Genomic DNA, 24,316 nt, shown 5'->3' with positions numbered 1-24,316 from the left:
TCTTGCCACCCCTGTTCCACACTACACTCCCTTTTGGTCCCTATGTACTCCTCTTTAAATGTAGACCCAAACTGCATGGCATCCGGTGATATCTCCTATCTCAAAGTCTTTGTCACCTTTTGCCCCCACCATTTCCGTCACATGGAAAGCCCCAAATAACAATAAAGAAAGAGTACCCCAAACAGAAGTCTCTCCCAAGTGGAAGTGCACACAACTCCCAACTGGTCTATCAGGCTCTACAATTCCTCTATCATCATCAGTTTCCACAGTTTCATCGCCCTACCCTTTTCTCAGTACCAACCTTCTGAAATCCTCTTTCCTAATGCACCCTCTCAAGTATCATACACCCTTAGAATACAATCCCTGCCATCTTCCCCCTCCCCAATTGTTACCGGTACCAGTCCCTTCTCAATTTGTCACAATACAAAATTGATCATGTCATCTCTTCTCTTTTCCATGGCCTTACCCCCGTTATGCTGCCTTAGCACTCCCGACTGCAAAAATTCAGTCCAGCCCATCCTGTCAGTCCTCCTTGTTGATTCAGCCAACAAGTTTTTCATCAGTGCATCACTTTAACATACCAATCTCCCAAAAGTCCTCAGGAACTCTCAGGCCTCTCTTGTCCACTCCAGGAGCGAAACCACTGAACCTTGTCCATTGTGAATGAGATATTGTGTCAGACACCTTATTCTACAATCCTGCAATATGTCTGGCTCTGAACAAAATATTGCCCTCCAAACACATCAGCAGAAGTGCTCTTAGCAGCCTCAACACATATCAATTCATGGTCTACATTCTGTTAACCACATGCACCACCATTAAGCATGACCAGGAAGAATTTTAGGAATGCAATGCTACAGCATTTTTTCTTTCATTGTCTTGGCCTCCTCTTGGCACACCAATGCCCTTTCCAGTACACCCCAAAATCCCCAGTGCCTGAAGCACCAAGATCTGAATTGTATATTTTACAGGGTGAGATTGGAGCCACAATGTCAGTCCGTCGTATTGTTCCAAATGCTTCAGCTACATTTTCAGGTCCTGTTTGAATCTGTCTGTCATTTTTATTCTGTAATGTTGTTTTGTCGCCCCTCTCATTGTAAATGGCAATTGCCTGCAAAGAACCACCTGGGGCCTCCACTCTACATGCAAAGTTTAGGTGTCATAACACTTGTTGCAGTTTCCCCACCCCATATTTTGTTTCTTTCCCATCCCCTCCTCTAGCATGCTCTTCAATGTGGCCAGTTTTGTTCCCAGCAGCTGGAACACCATTTAAACTGAGTCCAGCCTTATGCCAAAGAAAGTTAATCTAGTGACCAGCCTCTCAGTGTTTTCTTTGGCTAAAGGTATGCTGAACATCTCCACCAACAGCTCTAACTTTGCCATTAATCTCCTGTATTCTCCTGATACACATGCTCTGTCGACCATTAAAACATTGTTGAGGTAGTGCAGCAACTCTTCTAACCTCCCCACCTGTCTCACAACCCATTTCAACACGGTGCTGAATTTCTCAAAGGTTGCACTGGCGGCCGAGCACCTCCTGGCCATGTACTTGTCTAGGTAGTGATTAATAATTATTAATGTCCTTGGAACTGAATCCACAGGAGTTGAAAGTCATCTGGATGGACAGGCAAGTGCTCGAAGGCTGATTTAATGTATACCCTGCTTAGCTCAGCTTCCTGTATGCCGTGCCTCACTAAGTCCAATGCTGTGCCAATGCTGTAATATGTCACTGCACATTCTGCTGGTTCAATAAATTAATTTACTGAGATCCCTTCGGATCAAGACAGATCATCAGTCAAACAAAATTCACCTGCTAATTTCTTAGGTACTATCCTGAGAGGTGACACTAAGACTAAGCCTGTAATTCTGCTTCCTGGCATTTCCTTTGCCAATTTTTCTGCTACTGTCCTCAGACTGTTCCTACAGGATATCAAGCTCTCTGCCAATTTGCCCTTGTGTGGCTCTTTGTAAGGAATCCAGAAACCTTTCATAAAGCCATCCCACAAAGCCTTGGCTGACGCACCATCTGAGTACTGCAATAGCCATGGCCGCATGTCTTCCAGTTTAACACCCTTTGTTCCCTCCTCTTTCCACTGTTGTCTGGCCTGCGCCTCCCATGCAGTGTAATACTGGGAATATTCCACCACATTTGGAGCATTCATGCTTGGATCTATAGGGATACTTATGGCAGGCTCTCTTGTTGAAGTTCCAGCAAGCTCACACCTGACTTTGTCTGACTGCTTCTACACTCCCCCCGGGTAGGATGCACATGAAAAGCCTTCTCGGGTAAAGTAACCAACTTGTCGTGTGCGCGACCTGCAGCAGTGTGGTAGGGGTCATGTATTGCAAACACAGTTCTATGTCTGTTTCACCCCAAGATTGGGTGTTTGAGACTTTTTTTATGAATATAAATTGCTTGTCATTCATCAGTGAGGGCAGACCCTGCAAAACTAACATTAGCTGTCCGAATTACATCCATATGGTTCCATAGAGACACACTGCACTTAGGGGTTTTCTTACATATGAGACAAGCTTAGATGGTAAAGGCTGACATGCATGTATCTGTTTGTCTGCACCCCTGGTCGCTTTGTAAGTTGTGAACCCTTCCTTGCATTTCATCAATCAATCAATCATTTGTAGAGTGCACTACTCACCCGTGAGGGTCTCCAGGTGCCGAAGGGGGGGGGAGGTGCTGCTACTGCTCGAACAGCCAGGTCTTGAGAAGTCTCCTGAAGGTCAGCAGGTCCTGGGTTTGTCACAGGTGGATGGGGAGGGTGTTCCAAGTATTGGCGGCGAGGTGGGAGAACGATCTGCCGCCGTAGGTCGTTTGGTGGATGCGTGGAACGGCGGTGAGGTCAGTGGAGCAAAGCTGGCGGTTCGGGGTGTAGAAGGTGAGTCGTTTGTTGAAGTATGTTGGTCTGGCATTGTAGAGTGCTTTGTGAGCGTGGGTGAGGAGCTTGAAGGTGATCCTCTTGTTGACGGGGAGCCAGTGCAGGTCTCTCAGGTGGGCAGTGATATAGCTGTGGTGGGGGATGTCGAGAATGAGGCGTGCGGAGGCGTTCTGTATTCGTTGAAGTCTTTTCTGTAGTTTGGACGTGGTTCCTGCGTAGAGGGCGTTGCCGTAGTCCAGCCTGCTGCTGACGAGGGCCTGAGGGACCGTCCTTCTGGTTCCAGTGGGGATTCATCTGTAGATCTCGCGAAGCAGGCGGAGGGTGTTGAAGCAGGAGGAGGAGATGGCGTTGACTTGCTGGGTCATTGAAAGTGATGAGTCCAGGATGAACCCCAGGTTGCGTGCGTGGTCGGTGGCAGTCGGGGCAGCTCCCAGCATGACCAGCCGCCAGGAGTCATCCCAGGCGGAGGGGGTGGAGTCAAGGATGAGGACCTCCGTCTTGTCAGAGTTCAGTTTCAGGTGACTGTTCTTCATCCATTCGGCGACGGTCTTCATTCCCTCGTGGAGGTAGGTTTTGGCGGTAGCGGGGTCCTTGGTGAGAGCGAGGGTCAGCTGGGTGTCGTTGGCGTATGAGATGATGTTGAGGTTGTGCGATCGGACGATGTTGGCGAGTGGTGCCATTTAGACGTTGAAAAGGGTCGGGCTGAGGGATGATCCTTGGGTAACGCCATAAGTGATCTTGGTGGCTTCGAAACGGAATGGAGGGAGGCGGACTTTCTGGGTTCGGCCGGTGAGGAAGAAGGTGATCCAGTCCAGGGCTTTGTTGCGGATTCCCGCATCGTGGAGGTGTGTGTGTAGGGTGTGGTGGCAGACGGTGTCGAAGGCGGCCGAGAGGTCCAGGAGGATGAGGGCCACGGTTTCGCCATTTTCCAGCAGGGTCCTGATGTCGTCGGTGGTGGCGATGAGGGCGGTTTTGGTGCTGTGGTTGCTGTGGTTGCTGCGGAATCCGGATTGGGATGGGTCCAGGGTGTTGTTCTCCTCGAGGAAGCGGGTCAGTTGCCTGTTGACAATCTTCTTGATGACATTTGCTAGGAACGGGAGCAGGGAGATGGGTCGGAAGTTCTTGAGGTCCTTTGGGTCCGCCTTAGGTTTCTTGAGTAGGGCGTTGATCTCTGCATGTTTCCAGCTCTCCGGGAAGGTGGCGGTGTTGAAGGAGCTGTTGACGATCTTCTGGAGTTGGGGTGAGATGATGGGGCTTGCTTTGTTGAAGACGTGGTGAGGGCAGGGGTTGGATGGTGAGCCGGAGTGGATGGTCTTCATGATTTTGATGGTGTCGTCATTGTTGACATGGTCCCAGGAGAGCCGGGGGCCGGTGTGGCTGGAGGGTGGTGAGTGAGGGGTGTCGGCGACTGTCGGGGTGGTCTGGGTGTTGAAGCTGTTGTGGATGTCTGTGATCTTGTGGTGGAAGAAGGTGGCTAGGGAGTCGCAGAGGTCTTGCGATGGTGGGATGTCATTGAAGCTGGAGCTGGGGTTAGCGAGTTACCTCACGATGTTGAAGAGCTCTTTGCTGTTGTGTGCGTTGTTTTTCATGCGTTCTTTGCAGGAGGTCCTTTTGGTGGTTCGAATGAGTTGGTGGTGCTTGCGGCTGGCGTTCTTGAGGGCTGCGTGGTTGTCTGTTCTTGGCACCACTTCTTCTCTAGTCTTCTGCAGGTCTGCTTGGATGCCTGGAGGTTGGTGGTGAACTAGATGGCCCTTCTGTCGGTGCGTCTGTTCGAGGGTTTCTTGATCGGGGCAAGAGTGTTGGCGCAGTCATCGATTCATTGTCTAAAGTTACGGGCGGCCTTGTTGGTGTCGGTGGGGTCGGTTGCTGGGTTTCGGGTGAGGGTGGTGATTAGTTGGTCTTCGTTGACCTTGTTCCAGCTGCGGTGGGGGGTTCGTTGCGGGTGGTTGTGCCTGGTGAGTTTCTCGAAGGAGAAGTGGACGCAGCGGTGGTTGGTCTAGTGGAGTTCGGTGGTGTGGCTGAAGGTGACGTGGTTACTTGCGGAGAAGATGGGGTCGAGCGTGTGTCCGGCGGAGTGGGTGGGTGTCGTGACGAGCTGTTTGAGTGCGAAGTTGGCGAGGTTGTCGAGCAGGGTGGTGGAGTTGCTGTTGTCAGCGTTCTCGAGGTGGAAGTTCAGGTCTCCGAGGAGGATGTAGTCTGTGGATGCTAGGACGTGTGTGCTGACGAAGTCGGTGATGGCGTCGCTGAACAGTGCCCGGGGTCCGGGGGTGTGTAGATGAGTGTTCCTCTGAGGGTGGTGTTGGGATCGGTGTGGATCTGGAAGTGCAGGTGTTCCGCAGCGCTGAGGGTGTCTTCGGTGCTGGTCGAAATCCTGAGGGTATTCCTGTGTTGACGATGGTGATTCCTCCTCCTGGTCTGTGGGTACAGTCCCTGCGGGTGATCTTGTAGCCCTCCGGGATGGCTATGGCAATGTCGGGCGCTGAGGAGGGGTTCATCCAGGTCACCGTCAAGAATGCGACATCCTGGGAGGACGAGTCTAGTAGGTCCCAGAGTTCGATGGCATGCTTGTGTACGGAGCGAATGCTGAGTAGTATGCATCTGGGATGGTTGCGGCCTGCCCTGGTGGGGGCGGAGGGCGTGCAGGTGTTCGCCGGCTGTTGAAGCTGCAGCTTTGGCAGGAGAAGGGTCCATGGGTGAGCTTCGGGGTGGCCTGGAAGCAGGTGGATGATCGGCCGGTGTTGAGTTTGTGGAGGTTGTTGGCGTTGTAGTGGTGTCGGGTGTTGCGGTGCCCATGGGGGCCAGGGTCTGGCGCTGGGCGCGGTCCAGGGCATTCCTTTGGTGCACCAGCGGCACGCCCGCTGCGTGCGACCACGCCGCGGTCGCCATAATGTAGGGGAGGAGTGAGGGATGAGGAGATGGGAGGCGGGAGCAGGGCAGTAGGGGGAGGGGTCAGCGGTGTAGGGGAGGGGGGAGGCACGAATCTGCCTATTCATTTGCCCATATGTTTTCCTTTTTGCTCAATAAAAGGTGGCCAACAAGTGTGTCGGCTATCACCATGTAACGGTGCTTCGCTTGTTGATGTATGACCCCCCTCCTTTGAACTTGCTGTGTCACCTCCTCTTTTATGTGTCTCCACTCCCTCTGCCTACCTGCCCTAAGGGATGGATTCGTCTTCTGTGCGCCCAAAACATCCTTCTTCCGACCTACCACTGGCCTCTACTACTCCTTTATCTCCCTCCGCGGCCAGATGCCCTGACCCCAGATTCTTTCTATTTGTACTGACGAGGATGTGGTGTGTCGTGTGCTGAGAATCGGTCCCATGATTCCCACCAAGCTTTCTGCATGTTCTCAAATTATTTTTCCTCTCTGCTAACCACAATATCTCAGTCTCTCTCAGGACCTCAGTCCCTTCTCTATCCCCAAATATCATCCCTCCCAGAATTCAAGTCCATGTCCATCCCTGCAGAGTATCCTACTGTCTGCTCTAATGGAGTGCTTCTCTCTTTCTGCCCTTGATCTTCGTTTCTTCCTCCCGATCAATTTCTTTTTTTTTGTTGGCACTCCTCTTTCCCTCAAGCCCGGTAGGCTCTCATCACTGCAGTCACACTGCTCTGACTTTACTTTGTCTCATCCCTACCCTTTCCCATGTATCGTCCCTACTTCCGGCTCCCCCATCATCTTCGCTAACTCTTCCCCAACGTATTCATAATCATCTGAGGCCTCGAATTTCATTCCTCGACTCTGCAGTTTTCCCTTCACCCCAAAACCTCGGCCCGTCCGTACTCCTGGGAACATGCCAGTATCCTGCACCACCACACATGTGAACTGGAGAGCAGGCTTGTGCTTCAACCACACCCTGACTTGTGCCCAGCACCTTCCCCCAGGTACAACCTCAGCTCGCTCCCTGACCTTCCCCAAACCTATGTTGTTGTCTAGAACAGGTGAGGACTCAGCAGTTGCACCAAGAGGCTCCCGTCTCCCTGTCTGATGCCGTTCCGAATTCTTGCTTGCATTGGTGGTGGTTGCCCAAGTGCACCTGCCCTGTAGGACTGGCACCCTGGAGCAGGGCCAGCACCGCCAGGGCCTATCTTCCATATTGTGTCCCTTGTCCTGACCTTCATGGGCTGCTGCTGGGCCAGTTGGACCATCCACATCCATGCAGCTCCTGCCTATTTGGACTCTTCATATCCGGGTCTTTCAGCTGCCCTGTGGCCCCCTGCACCCATGTCACCTTGCTACCTCCCTGAGTGGGAATGAAAGGGCGTCTTCCTCCACCTCATCCCTCCTGGGTTGTGTAGATCAGTCTGCACCCTCTCCCAGCTCCAGCCTGTGAGTTCTGTGTGCTGCTTTCATGCGGCCTTCCCCATCTGGATGCTAATATTTCCCAACCACCCTCAAGTTTCCTCCCCCACCAGGGAGTGATCCCAGAAGTTGTTCACTTGCACTCATTCTTCTGCGAGGGCCTGGTCTTCAAGTTGCTTCCACCTGCTTGTTACCTGAGCTGGACATCCATGTTCACCTTGTGGTAGCATTGCATGCCCCTGTTTATTGCTCCTGTTTCTCCCTGACCGCCTTTGAGGGTAACATCACACCCAGTTTACACTTTTGATGGCCCCCTAACCCGCCTGCTCATGGGATGACTGACTTCCTGTTGGGCCTCCCACCCACCTACACCTTCTGGAGGCTGTACGCCAACACCGCCATCGGGACCCCAGTGAAGGCCGCCCTTTGCCGGCACGACCTTTCTTCCCTATTAAGCAGGGGGTAGGACATATGAGGACTGGAAGGGCTGTTTCCAATTCAGTGTGAGAGGGAGGCCCTGCAGCAAACACCCTCTCAAATGACAATGTTGGGAAAGTGATTTCCTCATGCCCCTTACACAGTGATGTTGTGCTCAGACGCCCACGTCGTTCTGTTGTTCCCAATCCCACTCCCAAATTTCCTGATCACAGAGGGTGTTTCGCATCCCTTTGCCCGGGGCCCACATTCTTAGCATTAATTCCTGTGTTTGTCCCTTTCAAATAGGAGACTCCCGTTTTCAGTTTCATTCAGTTTGATTGTATTTTACAAGCTTACCTGTTTAGACATGGGTGAAGATCACTTGTAAAATGTGGCTGCACAATTATGGGGTGCAAATTGCTAATCCCATATCTACAACCATATTTACTGAGCATCCAGGTCTCAAGTAGCAATCAGAACCTGCTGGCTGTGGCGGAGGACCAGTCTCCAATCGCAGATGCTGTGCTTGCAGATTCTGCCTGGCCCTCTGTACATAGTCGCGTAGCCAGTGTGCATCCACTGCACTGGGAGGCAGTGGCTTACATGAGCCACGTGGGTATAGTGGCATGGTCTGCGGATTTCAACAGGCTCCTGCCTCTTCAGCCACATTAACCATGTGCAGGTTACACATGATCCTATGACCATGACCATTCAATTATATGTATATCCCAAGGTTAGATGCATTTCTATACTCCACTGCTCACGGCTTGCGGGAGAAGCCGAGTCCATATGTCTTGTAAAGCTGGCTGTAGGCACTATGTCCTCTGCCACCATTGTGCATTGCCCCGGCCCAACCCTGCGCCAAGCAAGTTTGGCATAGGTGATGGGATGTGTGGTATGCACATCTTCTGCTGCATTCCTGTGTGATCAGGTGAGTCCGTTGTTTAGCAAGAGCCGTCCTGGCCATCTCATGGCTCTGCCAGCAAGGGCACATTTTGCCTCTACAATACATCTGGAGGGACATCTATTTGTAAACCCGTCCTGTCTTTCGCCCAAAGGCCGATTCGGTTGCAAATATGTTGTGGCAAAAAACACCCTTTTTTGCTCCATCGTGCACGACTGCTGATTGCCAAACATTCCTCCTCTCTGACATCTGCTTTACACTGGATTTTGCTACTTGTTTTTTCCTCTACCCCTATTACTTTCTCAAAGTCACCTTCTCAGGGTGCCCATGCGCTTTCCTTCCCATTGGCATAATACCATGCTGCAGATCTAGTTTCAGTTTATTGCTTGTGCTTAGATTCTTTTTACCAATATTTGTGCTGACACTGGGCACCCTGAATCGTATTTATCAAAGTCATGCACACTGCCTTGCAAAGAATACATTTAACCCTTCAACATTTGGTTCTCCTACTTTGGAGAATTGAAGGTCATGAACCCAGTACTGTGGATTTCCTCGTATTTTATGAATCAGACTTCTTAAATCATTACTGTAGGAGCACACGTCTACCCCTTCCCCCCGTGGCATACCCGTTGAAGCACCACTCTATACACACTTTCTCTTCTAATTTTCAAGTTGATGTTTAAAAGGAAGCAAGCACCTTGTTAAAAATAACTTGATAAGATATCTGGTGCCTACACTGTATTGCACATTCATGGTGAGGGGGCAAACTCAAATTATTGACATATATAGCAACACAGCAAGTACAGCCTACAAACAACCCATTGAGTGTGTTAGCTCAGGGTGTGCACACTCACTTCTAAGCTTAACCATGAAATGTTGCAATGTGATGCTTTCCCCACATCTTGTTCACTCTATTGCCTAACTTTGTTACTTTGTCCATTCCAGCGAGACTAGTGCGGACAGAATCTGTGCCATGCGACATCAACAACCCCCTGCGAAGGCCTCCCCGATACTCTGATCTTCATGTCAGCCAGACCCTTCCCAAGACCAACAAGATCAACAAGGTGAGGTCTGGTGGGGTCCATCTCACTCTCTGTTGTGTATCCAGGTGGAGCGGGTTTAAAGGTGTAGCAGCCATGATTGTAATCTCATATCTTTTAGTGATCAGATGTGTAGGAAGCAGTGATGGGAAAACAAACTACAGCTTCCTTTATAAAATTTTGTACACCAGCATTGATGTGCTGCAAAAACATACTGTTGCGTGATGCAGCGGGGTCGGGGAGAATAAATATTTACAGAAACTTTGCCACAACTACTTCAAAAAATCGTACTAGGTCGCCTATCGTGACTGCTCCAGAGTGAGCAGCAAGTCCACACTCTCTTGATTTTCTAATGTCCTTCTGATGTAAACCTTTGATGCGCTCTTCTTCTCTTGCAGTCCGATGAACTATTATCTCATGACGCGTACACTCTTGTTTCATTGATTTATTAGACTGTATCATACTCACTATTTCTTGCCTGACTATTAACTCGAGCTACCACATATTTTATGTATTTGAAGGAGTCATTCAGCACCTTTGAAAATCTGAGTTTGTACACTTGTCGAGGGCCAAATTCTACCATCTTTTGCTGGCCACTCTCTGAGATGCTCCGAGGAAGTTGTAGCATCTTCGGGAAGTTACTCTGTCTTGAGCCACAAGTACACAATAGGAGCAGCAAACAAGCGTTCACAGACCAGACATGCTCAAAAGTTCACATCCCCTACCTTGACTGTTCCAACCCACTACATAAGATGTATAGTAGACGAGCTCACGGGATAGGTTGTAAATGTTGAGAAAGATATAGTAAAATAAAGCTGTTTAACAAACATCCAATAGAAATATCCGTCCAGAGGGGTTTTATGTTAAAAAGAATGAACCCTTCAATAAAGAATTTAAAATTATGACATGTAAATTCACTGGTAGACTATGGTAGAAAGATACTGTGGCTACACTAAGATAAATGGTAGAGCACACATGCCTAAAACAGATGATTGTACATAGGAAACCAGATTTCAATGAAATTAACCTTGCCTTACAGTGACTTTAGTATCCTGAACAGCAACACTTTCATCAGAGCTATGTGTGAGGTGTTTAATGTAACAATCCAAAGAAACAACAATGCAGTTAAAGAAACCACAAACCTAAAGATCAAGGCTACATTTAAGCATGAAAAACGCAATCAAACTTAAACTAAAGTTCAAATAAAAAGTACATACATATACAATGAAAGATTTAGATCCTTCTTAGATTAAGATAGAACCATAGTCACCACTATTGCACTTACATGGTAAGGCATTGCACTGTACCTCAGATATCATAGCGATCTATGGCAAATGTTAGTGTGAGAGTGTTGGACTTGGCCCTTTGTGCAGGGTCATCCCAGAACTTTTTGCCTTCCTCCTGTATGTTTTCTGACCTGTTGTTGGTGGTTTTAGGACTCTGGGCACTTTATCACTGCTGATCAATGCTAAAGTGCATTTGCTCTCTATGGTAAATTTGGTAAGATTGGTCTACACCTGTTTGACATATTTAATTTACCTGTCAGTCCCTTGTACAGTGGTATCTCATATACCCAGGGAAAGTAAATTAAAGGGTACTGGTGGGCTTGAATCGCTGCTTGCGCCACCCACCAAAGTAGTCTTTCAAACATGTCTTAGGCCTCTGCCATTGCAGGGCCTGCGCCACACAGTTTGCTGCCGCTGTGACGTGGCATATAAAGTGGTTGCCTCATCTGTGACTCCCCATTTTACTGTATATCAGTCACCCTTAAGGTAGGCCCTAGCTAGTCCTATGGACAGGGTGCGGTGTAGGTAAAAGGTAGGACATGTGCCTTAACTGTGTGGCATGTTCTGGTAGTAACAAGCATATTTGGTTTTTCACTGCTGTGAGGCTGCCCTCTTATGAGAATGCATTGGGGATTCCCTGATATGTGCTTCAGTGGTAATTCTCGACCTGAGAGGGGTAGCATGATCAAGTTTATTATCACTGATTTAGAAATGCCACTTTTAGAATTGGGCATTTCTGTGTGCTATGTGTCCTTGTGCCTGCCTGTTGTGTATTGGCTGTCTGGACTTGGAGTGATAGGGGCTGGGGAGGTGCAAGGGCTCCAGAGAGTAAGGGTGGGCGTAGTTCGCGAAGTAGCACTTCGCGAAGCTACGCAAAGTGAAGTTCGCACTACGCGAGCTACGCGTAGCACTTCGCGAACTGCGTAGTAACATGTTCGCACTGTGCAAGATGTTGTTTTCAATGATTACACAGTGCGGACAAGCAACCGGCACTGTGCAATCATTGAAAATGGCATCTTGCACAGTGCGAGCTGTAGTTTTCTGCTGCTCGAGTAGATTTTCACTCGAGCGGCAGCTTTCTCAACTCGAACTCGTAGTTTCTCATCGCGAGCGCTCGCGAGCATACGCGACCCCTCGCAATGAGAAACCTGACCTCCTCGCGTTGGGAATCTCGCCGGGAGGTTTATTTTCCATGCTCGCGATCGCCAACTTGATGTTGCTGATCGCGAACAAGGAAAAAGTCTCGCCGGGATGTCATTTTGCTTGCTCGCGGTCGCCAACTTGACGTTGAGGACCGCGAGCAAGCAAAAAATTACCGCAGCACTACGCAACACTACGCTACGCGTGTTCGCATTGTGCTACGTGCAGTTCGCGTAGTGCGAAGTAGCGAGAACTTCGCAAACTACGCGAGCGTAGCGTAGTGCTTCGCCCAGGCTTACCAGAGAGTCTGAATGAGTCAGCGCGAGGCTGAATAGGCCTGGTCTGCATTTGGAGTGGTGGGAGGAGTAGCACCTGCACCTGAATAGGTTTGTGCCCTTTTCCACAATGATGGCTCCGCCCCCCTGTGGTGTGTCTGGGGCCAGGGCTTACACTTACAATGGGAAGTATTGTGTACTTTTTAAGTGCCCCCAGAACTGGTTCAAACTGGGTCCAGGGCCCTGTACCAGGGCAGAACAAGACTGTGTGCACTATAAATATTGGGGCTGTGACCCCATGTCTTTTGAGCTTACTTGGGAACTATACCTGAGGAACCCTCTGCCAGGATGAACTGCTGTGGGATCCAGCTTCTACCTGCTGGGAGGCCTGCGTGCTGGCTTGCCTGTGCCCAGCTCTGCCCTGTGTTGACCTTTGGACGTAGCGCCGGGTGCGAGCTTTATCTTTTTGCACCAAGCTCGTGGTAAGCACTTGGAGCTCCAGTGGTTGTCTCCGCATGTCTGGGGAACTGGTGCTGTTTCGCTTTAGGGAAGACTCCCTGACAAACGCTGGGGGAGTGCATCCCCTTCCCATGCCTGGTATTGATCGGCACGGTGTGAGCACGTATGTCCCTGAGCCAGAGGGCTGCACTTATTCATGGCGCGGCAGCTCGCAGGAGCATTTACATTGCCCAGCAACTGGTCCGGAAGTTGCAGAGGCCCGAGAGGCGGCCAGAAGAGGAACTGTTCCATGAAGCAACCGTCTCCTGGCCCCGCCTAGCGCCAGAGTGTTGGCGATGAACAGAGTTCCCGGGGACGAAGGAGAACCAGGGGAGCCTCGGGTTGCCGTGATACTGGCTGACGCAAGCCCCACTTTTGCTGAGGACCAGGGCAGCGGAGAGAGCAGGTAGGCAAGTGCAGTTCCCCTCACTGCCGGCGACCACAAAGAAGGGACCCAGCGAATTCTCCTCATCGGCCAAGACAGTGCCTGATTTCCGGCCGCAGTTGCCCCTCTCTACAACTGGGAGACGCAGTCGATGTTGCTGTATCTTTGCAGGAGACCGAGTGAGGTCTCCCTGCCAATGGGGATATTTCTGGAAGAAAGAACGGAATTGCTGTTGTGAGGGGCACGGCCGACCCCATTGGCCCTCGCTCTTGGAAAGGGCATCTTGAGGCGAGCCCATGACGGAGGCCCCTACTTAGAAGTGTCCTATACGCTTAATCATAGCCAAGCCACCCAGATGTGCAGTAATGGTGATCTGCATATACCTAAGATGGGCATGATGTGCTCATGATATGTGTATTGTGGCAAATGTGTACTAAGGTGCACTGATGAGTATAGGCATAATGTGCAATGCTATTCCTGATGTTGTGCTAAGTGGGATATTACCAGTAGTTAATGGTCACCCTAACTATAATGTGTCTATGACAAAGCGATTTATGGTCTATGTGAGTGACAATGGCCCAATTGGCCAAATGTTATGTGTAATCCCTGTGAAGTCCTGACAAGTGCCTTGTGGCACAGTGATATATTTGATTGTGTTCTAATGTGTTTTTTATGGATAATACAAAGGCTATTTTTATATAACCTTGTGTGGAGTTTCTTTTGTGGTGTGCCTAGTGTGCCCCTGCTGTGTGAGTGTGTAGTGCAAACGCTTTACACATTTCCTCTGGGATAAGCCAGACTACTCTGGAAAGCTACCAAGGGGGTGAGCAGGGGTTATCTTCAGTGTGTAACTCCCTTGTCCTACATTAAAGTGGTGGTTTCTGCCTGGCCCAGGCATATGCCCTGGTCAACCAGAAACCCCATTTCTAACAGACAGAAAGTGTGTAAGGTGCATTGGCAGCATTTGTGAGTTCTCTGGCTCCCAACAATGTGAACTGACTGCAGCCAGCCAATGTGGCAGAAGTTCAATACAGACAAATACAAGATACCAGATTATGATACACCTACCTTCAGCTTTGGGTTTTGATGGCCCTAGGTGAAAGGCTGGGTGACTGAATGAGTTTGAGACTGAGTGACAGTGCTCCCCCTGACATGCTTAAACCTTCCCTGACTGGAAGACCCCTCACCCTACCACCAATCTGCACCAAACCTCCTGCTTATATTTTTTGTCTGCACAGATGGAAAAGGACCCAGTATTTCAAGGTTCATGTGATTATTTCTGATTCCGTGGAGAAAGTTGTATTGATCGGTTTTGGTACCAGAACGCTGAAATCTCTGATTGAATTCAGTACCCCCACACTAAAAAACTCAATTTAAAGGCCTTAACCAATTTAAAGTTTGCATATTCGAATTGTGTGGTGTAAAAAATGAGCCATGCAAATATGCAAAACATGGTGCCCGTTGAACAAGATACTAAATCATCTCTGTAAAAAAAATGGGCCATTGGTTGAGAGGTAAAAATCTCAATCAGGAAACAACCACAATCCTGGTCAGGGTGAACCTCAAAAGTCACTAAATTACTCTGTGATTAACCCTCTGGCAGCTTGGCAAATACCAGTCAGGCTAAACTTCAAGGCAGTGTGTAAAGCATTTATGCAGCACACAAATAGTAATAGAGTGACAATGCAGCAAGAGAAAAATCTCAAGACAATTTAGGAAAAAAAGAGAAAATCTTACTCAATAAAATGACACCAAAATGAAATAAATCAAATTAAGAGAACCGAAATAATACATTTTTGCTAAATTTTATTGAAATGTGGACCTTAAAAGATCAAAGTGACAACTGCAGGTCAGATACGAGGGGGTAATTGGGCCCAGTCTCAGCTACCTGCTGTCCACACCTAATCTTTTCTATGTCACTGTCTGGGAGGAATAAACAAAGGCCAACAGCCGAGCCATTCACAATCATGTGACCCAAGACACTGGCAGAAGACATCAGTGGTTAGGACTAAAAATGGGAACTTTCTAAAAGTTGCATTTTCAGAATTGTGTAGTAACATTTGTGAACATCAAAAATCTTGCAAAGTATTAAAAAGCGTGAGAGGAAATCCTTCTAAAAACAGATATTGCAGGAATAAAATGTGGAACCGAAATTTGCCTGCAAAAGAAAAGTAGGAAGTTTGCCAGCTTTGCTTCTTCCAAAGGTACAAACGTTGGCAATTAGGCACAGTTCTGTGGCAGACTTCTAATTTTGCACTTCTATACGGACACTAGCTTGCTGCCTTTAGAGTCCTACCGATCTTGGGAAGTGGAAAATTAACACCCCAGTTAGCCATATTTTTTGTGTCTTCACCTACAGTATTTTTGCCCGTACCGTGTGTTATTTTTAAACGCAAATCCATTTTCAACGGAGGCAAATCTCTTTACTTTCCCTCTCCACTTTCATTGAATTATCTGTATTTTCTTTTAATTATTACCTTTCTGTTTCTATTCCCTCTTACATTTTTGTTCAATACATAGTAATATTGTGTCTATGTACAGCAAACCTCAAGTTCCAGGCCTGTCTCAATGCTCCACATGTTTCATATCCAAAGGATTGACACACCCACAGGTGGGGCATGAAATGATGTGGAAAAAGATGTGGGATTCTGATGTGTACATCAAACAAGTTTATCCTCCCCTCCTATTCCACCCACCCCTTATATTTTTGTTTGTTTGCCGGAGATCGAGCCATCTGTTCAAATTAATGTTCCAGATGGCCTCTTAGGTTTCCAGGCATGATGAATTCTTGAAAAAGACACAACAAAAAAATAGAAAATCATAAAACAATGAAAAAATATTCAAAGAAAAAGAAGGCTTAGCAGGAATGAATATTTTCACAAAGAAATCGCAGGACGCCAATGAATCTTATATTTTTGGCACAAGCTAGACATTGGGTTGTTGCTTATCTGTAGCACGTGTTGAAAGCACATTATGCGGAGGTCACCGCGCGTCCCTGAAAGCCATCTGGAGAGAGGGTGCTAGTAAACCATGCACTCCTATCTTAGATTAGGTGCGAGAAGCCTTACATTCTTTTTTAATTGCACAGAGAGTATGTTTGTTTGTCTTCATTCTCATTTAAAGTTGTGAAAGACACAGATTTAGGACTATAACTCTCCTTATCAAGTGCTTTGAGGCATAATCGAGTACTAACTTTTCGAGAGAGTTTTCTACAACTGTTTCGCTTGTTGATACATTGGTTCACTGCTTCAGCTTCGTAATATTGCATTTAGGACTTGAATTCTTCTTAGAGTTTTGGGAGCGAGAGCACAGCCATAAAATGCAGGAATGGAAGCACTCACTGTTCCACCGCCTAATTTAAAACGTGGGGGAACCACTGGATCTCTATTAGCTGAGTCTAGAGAAAACCTTGACCCAGTGGTTCATTCACATCGAGACCACTGGCTCACAGTGACTTTTATGCCGCACTACAGAAGAGCATTCAGCACCATTTTCAACTGCCTTGACCACCATGACTGTCCCAAAAAGGGAAATGTTCATATATCCTGGCATGCAAGAGACAACTCAGCGTGCATCTGCCATATTTGCCTTTGGCTTTGCAGGAACAACTTTTGCTGGAAACTTTGCTGCAAAGTAAAATAAAACAGAAAGCAAGCTGCTTTAACATGATCGTCGACTCAACGTTCAGCGGTAATGTAAGTGCACTCCAAGAATAATCCACTTAGCAATATCTAGGAGCTCCCATGCCCTTTTATGCCTATCTGGGTGAAGTCACCATCAACTCACCTCGATCAGTGAGTCTTAAACTTTTCATTTCTGAAGAACCCCACTCTGGGCCTGATTCACAAAGGGCCCTCACTCTCGTGTAGGAGGCCCCTCAGTCATCGGGGAGTCTCCGCACTTGGGCGGAGTCTCCTTAATGAGAATTCTCTAACAAGTGCGAAGGCCTTTGTGAATTAGGCCATAATTATTACTGTATCCCGTGAACCCCACTGAATCATTTGTCATGGGTACAAGTTTGTGGATTGGTGTGTCACTCACAAAGGTGACCCCTCCAAACCAAACTGTCTCATGTGTTGTTATTTGTTCTGTCTCTTACCCAGGAAAACCTTAATCTGGACATGGTTAAGGGGTATCTTTCGGTCCTTTCAGCCTTCTTATGGTTGCCTACTCAGCCCTCTTTGTTTAAATCACAAGTTGTGATATGATTTTTGAAAGGGCTGAAGCACATTTCCACCTTCTTTTGTCATGCCCCATGGAACCTTAATCACGTCCTGACTTATCTGATGTGCACTCTGTTCGAGACACTTCATAGCTGTCCATTATGGCTCCTTACTATCAAGACCATGATTCTCATTGCCATCACTTCAGCATGGCGTTTGAGTGAGCTTCAGACTCTGTGTCAAACCACCTTACACTTCATTCTTCCCAGACAAACTGGTTCTGCAGAGACTGGCATACTTCCTTCCAAACGTGAAGCCGTTCTGCATTGGCCAAATCATCCCTCCGCTAGTGTTCTTTGTTCCTCCTCACCTCACTAAAGAGGAGAGACTCTACCCATTCAGAAGACCCAAAGTCTATGAATCAGCACAGTCTCTACTGATTTGCCTCTGTGTCTGGGGGTGCGGACAGTCTCGAACAACTAACATCAGCGAGCTGGAGTGATACCTAATAGGCCCCGCATTTCATTTCCATAGCATAACGGTACCAGTGCAAAGTCATAAGTCGCCATCTTCCGATGCACAGAGATACCTCTGAAAAGTTACTGGATCCAGTCTGATGACTGGGGAATATTCAAAAGGTGAGGATTCTGTGGCTAGATATATTCTCTACCAGAAAGGTAAGTAACTTGTTTGTCTTGGAGAAACAAAGCCAGTCTTTTATTTTCATCCTACAGTGTTTGATAAGCCAATGTTTTATAAATGTCACAATATGCTGACTTTGGATCACTGACAGAATATTGGAAACACAAATATTGTGTGCACAGAAATTGGAGGCAAAAATATTGAGAAAGCGAGGGCAAATAGGTAAGTATAGTTTTACCATTCTTAACTCCATATCTACATACCTTGAATATATATATATATAAATATATATTGTCAAGGTACATATATGTGGAGTTATATATAACATAACTTTGGTTAGCTATAGAATCTCACCTTCAGAATATTTTGTCCTCAGTATTCTTGACACAACATTTTGTCCACACAGTATTTTTTCTCCAGCGTTTTGTCTGCAAACCCTGACATTTGATTGGGTTGACAAGTTGGCAGCAGATAAATCACATAGGCCCACTGGTGGCACAGGCTTGAAAAGTGTTTTTTCTACTTCAAATGAGTGTCTGCCATGTTGAGAGAGAACTCAGTCCTCCCGGCCATAGCAAAATAAACAGAAACAAATCACTATACGGTGTGTCTGAACTTGACCCAAGTGCAAACTCAAAAGTAATCAAACTGGTGCAATTATATTGCATTGTATTAGATTGATATTTATATGTTACTTTCTTCCTTTTTATGAGGCCCAGAACTTGGTCTGATTGTACCATTTATATGGTTCTTCATGCCACTAGCCAGGTTGTGAAGCTCACTGATTTCCCTGGGGATTCCTAGACACCCTTCAGGGTGAAGAGGTCTGTGGTTTAACTTACCGTGATATTTTGGGTGAGGCGCATAAAGTGTGACAGAGTGGCAGAAGCATGTCATATTGAATATTATTGCACAAAGACACAGAGTGTTGCAGAGCATTTGCAAATGCAGATACTTACCACCTGAAATGGGGAACAGAATCATATATAGCAGCCACAGCTGATGTGCATCAGTGGATTTCAAAGATGTATATGGAGTCCACTGACAATTGTCAAGAGTGGCAATGGAGGGCTGATCCTGATGCAGGCTGTGTTAATCCACCAAAGGAGTTCTCCCCAAGAGTGACAGAGAACCATCCAACTGGAGGAGCCTTTTGACACAGGGTGGTGATATATATGGATTGGAGGCCACCCCGGAGAGACAAAGGACTGATGCTGATGTAGGAATTGATGCAGGGAGTATGATATGGAGGTTACCCAGGAACTTCGGAGGACTATAATTTCGGAGATACTGTTATGGAACTGGTGGTATTATATGTAGTTTACACAGGAAATATAGGCCCACACCATTAGAGGCATTGCTAAGCCCAGAATGGAGGAAGATCCTACTCCTATCTCACCGCCAGGACTAAGAATACCCTGCCTCTCCACCTCAGGCAATCCCCGTCGCTGACCCAATTCAGGAAGGATCTCAAGGCCTAGCTCTTCAAATGAACCCTAGTGCCCAGACGAATCAGCAGCCCCCCTTTTCTCCCTCCTCAGCACCTTGAGACCCTCATGGGTGAGTAGCCACACTATACAAACCCATGAATGATTGATTAATTGACTGGTTAAGCAACTAGGTGTGCTACATGGAATCCACACAGTTGCAGCAGTTAAGCCATTAGAGTGCATTATATGGAGTGTACCCATTAAGGATTGGGGAAAGGTCATGGAAGGATCGGGAAGAAGGCAGGAATTATTTTTCCAAACCCTTACAGGTATAGACATGGAAGATGCTACAAGAAGTAAAACTTAGCCACACCGCCCCCAGCCGCTCCATCTTTTACCACTCCACCTTTACAGTGATACCTGTGCTTGGCCAGAATACAACAGTAGAATCAATGGGGCTGCTTCATACAACAACAGATATATGTTTTTTCAATGACATCATAGTTAACAGCCAGGATGGTTTATTTTGTGGTCGAATGGATGGTTTATCAGATGGTAATTGTTAGAAGGTAGTTCTGACACTCTGAGCCACCCATATTTTTCGCTTTTTGAGCACCTACTTGTGGAGCTTTTACTGTGGGAGAGCCTCATAAGTTGGGACTTACCCACAGTGAACTCATGATGAAAGAGACTGTGTGTGGATTTTACTGGTGTCCCCCTAGCTTGACTAGGCCACTGCGCAGCATCTGGAGTAAGGGGCACCGGGCTGGTTACATGCAGACACATGTGTACAGGCGTTTGCACACGTGTGTGGGCTGCGTGGGGGGAATTCCTGGCGTGCGCAGCCCAGGAGCCGCTACAAAGTGAATGGTGTGGCAGGACTTATGCAGAATTGGTTGGTGACATGGAATAGGCTTTCTACAATGGGAAGAAACATGTGAGGGAAAGTCACTGTGCTTTACAGTGTTTATACCATTACTCTCTATGAGGATGGGAGCACATGGGCTAGTTTCACTTTCCTAAGGCCTTCAAGGTCCAGACACGCATTAAAGTCCACTGTAACTGGTGTGAGAAGAAGTATTCTGTAGAGTCCAAAGTCATATTTGTACTGCTTTTGGGTCATCCAGAAATGTCATATTTCCCTGAGTCAGCTCATAACCAGGGCCTGGCTGGGGGCTGGCCCTGGCAGGCTGGTATTAATGACCTTTTCTCCAAGAGCGAAGGCCTGCTCTCCAAGAAGAGAAGATGGGTGGAGCTACAGGCTAATCCATCAGCAGCTGTCACCGGGTGGCAGGCACCAAGCTGCACCAGGGAGAAGGCAGCGCAGGGGAAGGGGCTTTCAGACACCATGTGGCAGGAGAACCCTGGACGACGCCATCTTGAACCAACCCAGAGGCCTGGGCAGGAAGGAGGGAGCAGGGGCAGTGATGGGCAAGTGATGTGTCGCTGTGTGATAGGACAAACAGAGACTTCCTGTCAGCCCCCTCCTCATTCTTTAAAATAACTTGCACAGGAAGAGGAGCTCTCTCTGGGGTGTGGTCTGCTGAGGAAGACTGGTGCTGGAGCCTGGTGTCATGGGCAGCTGGAAGGAAGAACAAAGCAAACACAAGGAGATGATGGACGGAGTGCTGAAACTTTTCAAACACTCACCCCCAGTCACAGATCTGGGTTGAATCCATCATCATTCTTTAGCTCACTTTGCCACCACAGTTTAGACACAGCTATATGCAAATCAGTCTTGACCCTGTGCCTCATGGGAACAGTCCAGCCCGAACTGCCAAGCCATGTCTTTCCAGGACCAGAAACAAGCATCCTGGGACTGGTTTCGGGCTCACAGCCTTCGTCAGCCAGGCTAGCTTAAATCCAGTGACAAAGTGAGCAAGGGACCCACGCCTGAGCATACCCTGCCAACTTAGTGCGAACAAAGCAAACACAAGGAGATGATGGACGGAGTGCTGAAACTTTTCAAACACTCACCCCCAGCTGGAAGGAAGAGCCTCCAGACTGGCCCAGGACCCTGCCTGGCGCCACAGGTGAAGACCAGGACCAGTGAGCAGAAGCCTGGGCCTCGGCGCAAGGAGAAGAGAGGCCCAGGAGAAGAGCCAGGTGAGACGCTGGTGCAGGGAGCCAGTGAAGACAGCTCCCTGCTGAATCCACCTTGTATGAGACCCAGTGGGCGAAAGAGGCTCCTCCCAGTGGCTGGGGAGCACCTCCAGGAGCAAGAAGAGGCCAGAATCAGGAAGATCGGATCCCTGGGGGCTGAGATATGCCCCCCAGAAGGTAGACGACCTTTGACCAACCGACGACGAAGCCCATGGGGCTCCACCGCTGGTCCAGAGAATGCCACCGGGGTGGGTCAGGTCCCAGGGGCTGGCCCTCATTAGAAGTGAAGTCGGGATGCGCTGTTGCGCACCCCGTGAAGGTGCCCCTGGCGGGGTGACAGGACCCCAGCCTGGGCCCGCTGAAAATGAAGCCGGCAGCGCTCCCCGTGAAGATTTGCGGGGGGGGGGCGGTATCCCAACTCCGTGCCCTGTGTGAGGAAGACAGAGGTAGAGGAGCACCGTCGCGCCCCCGTGAAGATGAAAGTCGGGGAGCGCCGTCACGCTCCCCGTGAAGGTGCCCCCATGGGTTGCTAGGAGCCATCCCTGGCCCCCGCCAAAAATAAAGTCGTGGAGCGCCGTCGCGCTCTCCATGAAGATGTGCACGGGGAGGGGCCCGGGGCCCCAACACCGGGCCCGCCAAAGTCGGGGTGCGCCGTCGCGCACCCTGTGAAAATATGCCAAGGGCTGTCGCGCTCCCCGTGAACTGAGGCCCAGGGGCCCGGGACCCCATCACCGGGCCCCAAAGGAGACGGAGGGTAGAGTGCCGCTGCACTCCCCCATGGCAGTGAGAAGGCAGGGGGAGTGCCATCGCACTCCCCCAGAAGACTCGCCAAGCCGGGCAGACCAGAACTAAGGTGACGGCTCCCGCGGCAGCATATGAGGGTGCTGGTCTGACGGGGAACCAGCGGGGACAGCCGGGGGTGGGCTCCCAGGCTGCCTTCCAGCATGGGGAGCCTGCGGGGGTCCCGGGTGGGACCGGGACCCCGTACAGAAGAGGAGGGGCCCGGGTGGGACCAGGCCCCCGAAAATCAGCATGAGCGGAGGGGGGTGGGCTCCCCAAGCCGTATCACTCACCTGGGGGTCCAGGTGGGACCGGACCCTCCAACCCATCACTGACGTGGCCGGAGGCCCACATCGCGGCACCCCCCGAAGCAGCGGGAGCGTTGCTGCTCTAATATTCAAGAGTGCCCATAATGCCTTGCAGGCCCGAACCGGCCTGCAAGGGAAAACAGCTTTTCCTCGGTGGGTGGTGGCCCCAGGAGGACGGGGTCACCGCCAAAAGTGTGCAAGGGTGCCTGGGGGAGCTGCAGGAGCCATGCAGTCTCCCCCAGCACGAAGAGAACGTCCCTTCCTAAGTCTCATGGGGACTCAAAAGAATAACCCCTCAAGGGCTCAGCCAGGCATTTTCAGCATCTCTTTGGCTGGAACTTTCGTTCTACAGCTGGGAGTGCCTTAGGGACTGTCTCAAAGAGTGAAAGGATAAGTTGGGGATGTCTGGAGAAGGGCATCCCCTAGAGGCGAAGAGGTGTAATTGCACCAAAAATGCATTTACTAACGTTATCTCTTTTAGAGGGACTGAAAGTCACATGTGCAATGTGAAATACCTGTGTAAGGTTATGTCATGAGCCAAATAGGATTATGTTGCTGGACATTCCTGCTAGGATGTCTGGCCGTATACGCTTAATCCTGTGATTTCATCTGTGATGCCTTTAGGGGCTGTAATTGCAATGCATTGTAATGATTAGCCGCCAAGCCATGTTTTCCCTGGACTGGAAACAAGCATCCTGGAACCGGTTTTGGGTTTATAACCCTCATCAGCCAGGCTATCTTGAATCCAGTGGCAAAGTGAGCAAGGGACCCACGTCTGGGCATACCCTGCCTACTTAAGGCAAACAAAGCGATACCAAAGGGGATGATGGACGGAGCGTTTGGGCAAGTCCCAGGATGCTTGTTTCCGGTACAGGGAAGACATGGCTTTGCAGTTCGGGCTGGGCTGTTCCCATGAGGCACAGGGTCAGACTGATTTGCATATGGCCATGTCTGAACTGGGGTGGTGGAGTGAGCTAAAGAATGATGATGGATTAAACCCAGATCAGTTGACTGGGGGTGAGTGTCTGATTTGCTCAAGCGCTCCATCCATCATCCCCTTTGGCATAACCAACAGTGACACAGTGAAAACACTACAAAAGGACACCACATAAGTTTAGAAAAATATCCAATACTTTATATATTCAAAACAAGACCAAAACGATTAAAATCCACCATACAGTACTTAAAAATGTGCACTTTGCAAGAATACCTTTAAAAATGCAGTTCTTTGAAGTCAATAGCTCCGTCCGATGTTACCACGGTGCTGAGAACAACAAAATCCAACAGTTCCATCTGACCGCGTCATTCGTGGTGTCGGCAGACTCGTAAACAGTACCTTTTGGTGCTGGATGGTCGTGGCAACCGCCGCGGTTGCTGTGTGAAGCAGAGCAATGACGCATGCTGTGCCCTCAAGTCAAAGTGCAGGCAGCGGCTCTGTGACTGTCGTCAAGCGGCGTCAGTGAGACCATGGCTGCGGTGTGGAGTGAAGGTGGTGCTCGTTGCGGTGCTGACAGATCGTGGTGCAGGCAACAGTGCAAGTTGCGTGGAGCTGGCATTGGTTGGTCCGGACTGCGGAATGGGACGGGGTGGTACATCGTGGAACTTACGAGCGGTGCCCCAAGCCTCAGTGCTGTCACGGGTGTTGAAGTCAACGGGAAGCGGTGGCGTCGGTGAGACCAGCGCGGTGAAGTGAAGCGAGGCGGTGCGGAGTGTGGTGCCCACAGGTCACGGTGCAGCGGCGGTCGTCGTTGT

At 49.1% G+C, this 24,316-nt stretch overlaps 1 protein-coding gene across 2 annotated transcripts in view; it reads left to right on the top strand.

The window, feature by feature from the left end:
- The window catches only part of KSR2 (kinase suppressor of ras 2), a 1,474,574-nt gene that overhangs the window by 797,426 nt on the left and 652,832 nt on the right, over positions 1-24,316 (top strand). For both annotated transcript variants that reach the window (XM_085636251.1, XM_085636250.1), the window contains one exon: positions 9,460-9,578. In XM_085636251.1, the coding sequence (XP_085492377.1) occupies positions 9,460-9,578 (119 nt within the window). The remainder of the gene's footprint in view (positions 1-9,459; positions 9,579-24,316) is intronic.

The sequence above is a fragment of the Triturus cristatus genome, chromosome 11, assembly GCF_964204655.1.
Source record: "Triturus cristatus chromosome 11, aTriCri1.1, whole genome shotgun sequence".
Lineage (NCBI taxonomy): Eukaryota > Metazoa > Chordata > Amphibia > Caudata > Salamandridae > Triturus > Triturus cristatus.
The sequence above is the reverse complement of the archived record's forward strand: the minus strand, read 5'-3'. Positions and strand labels throughout refer to the sequence as shown.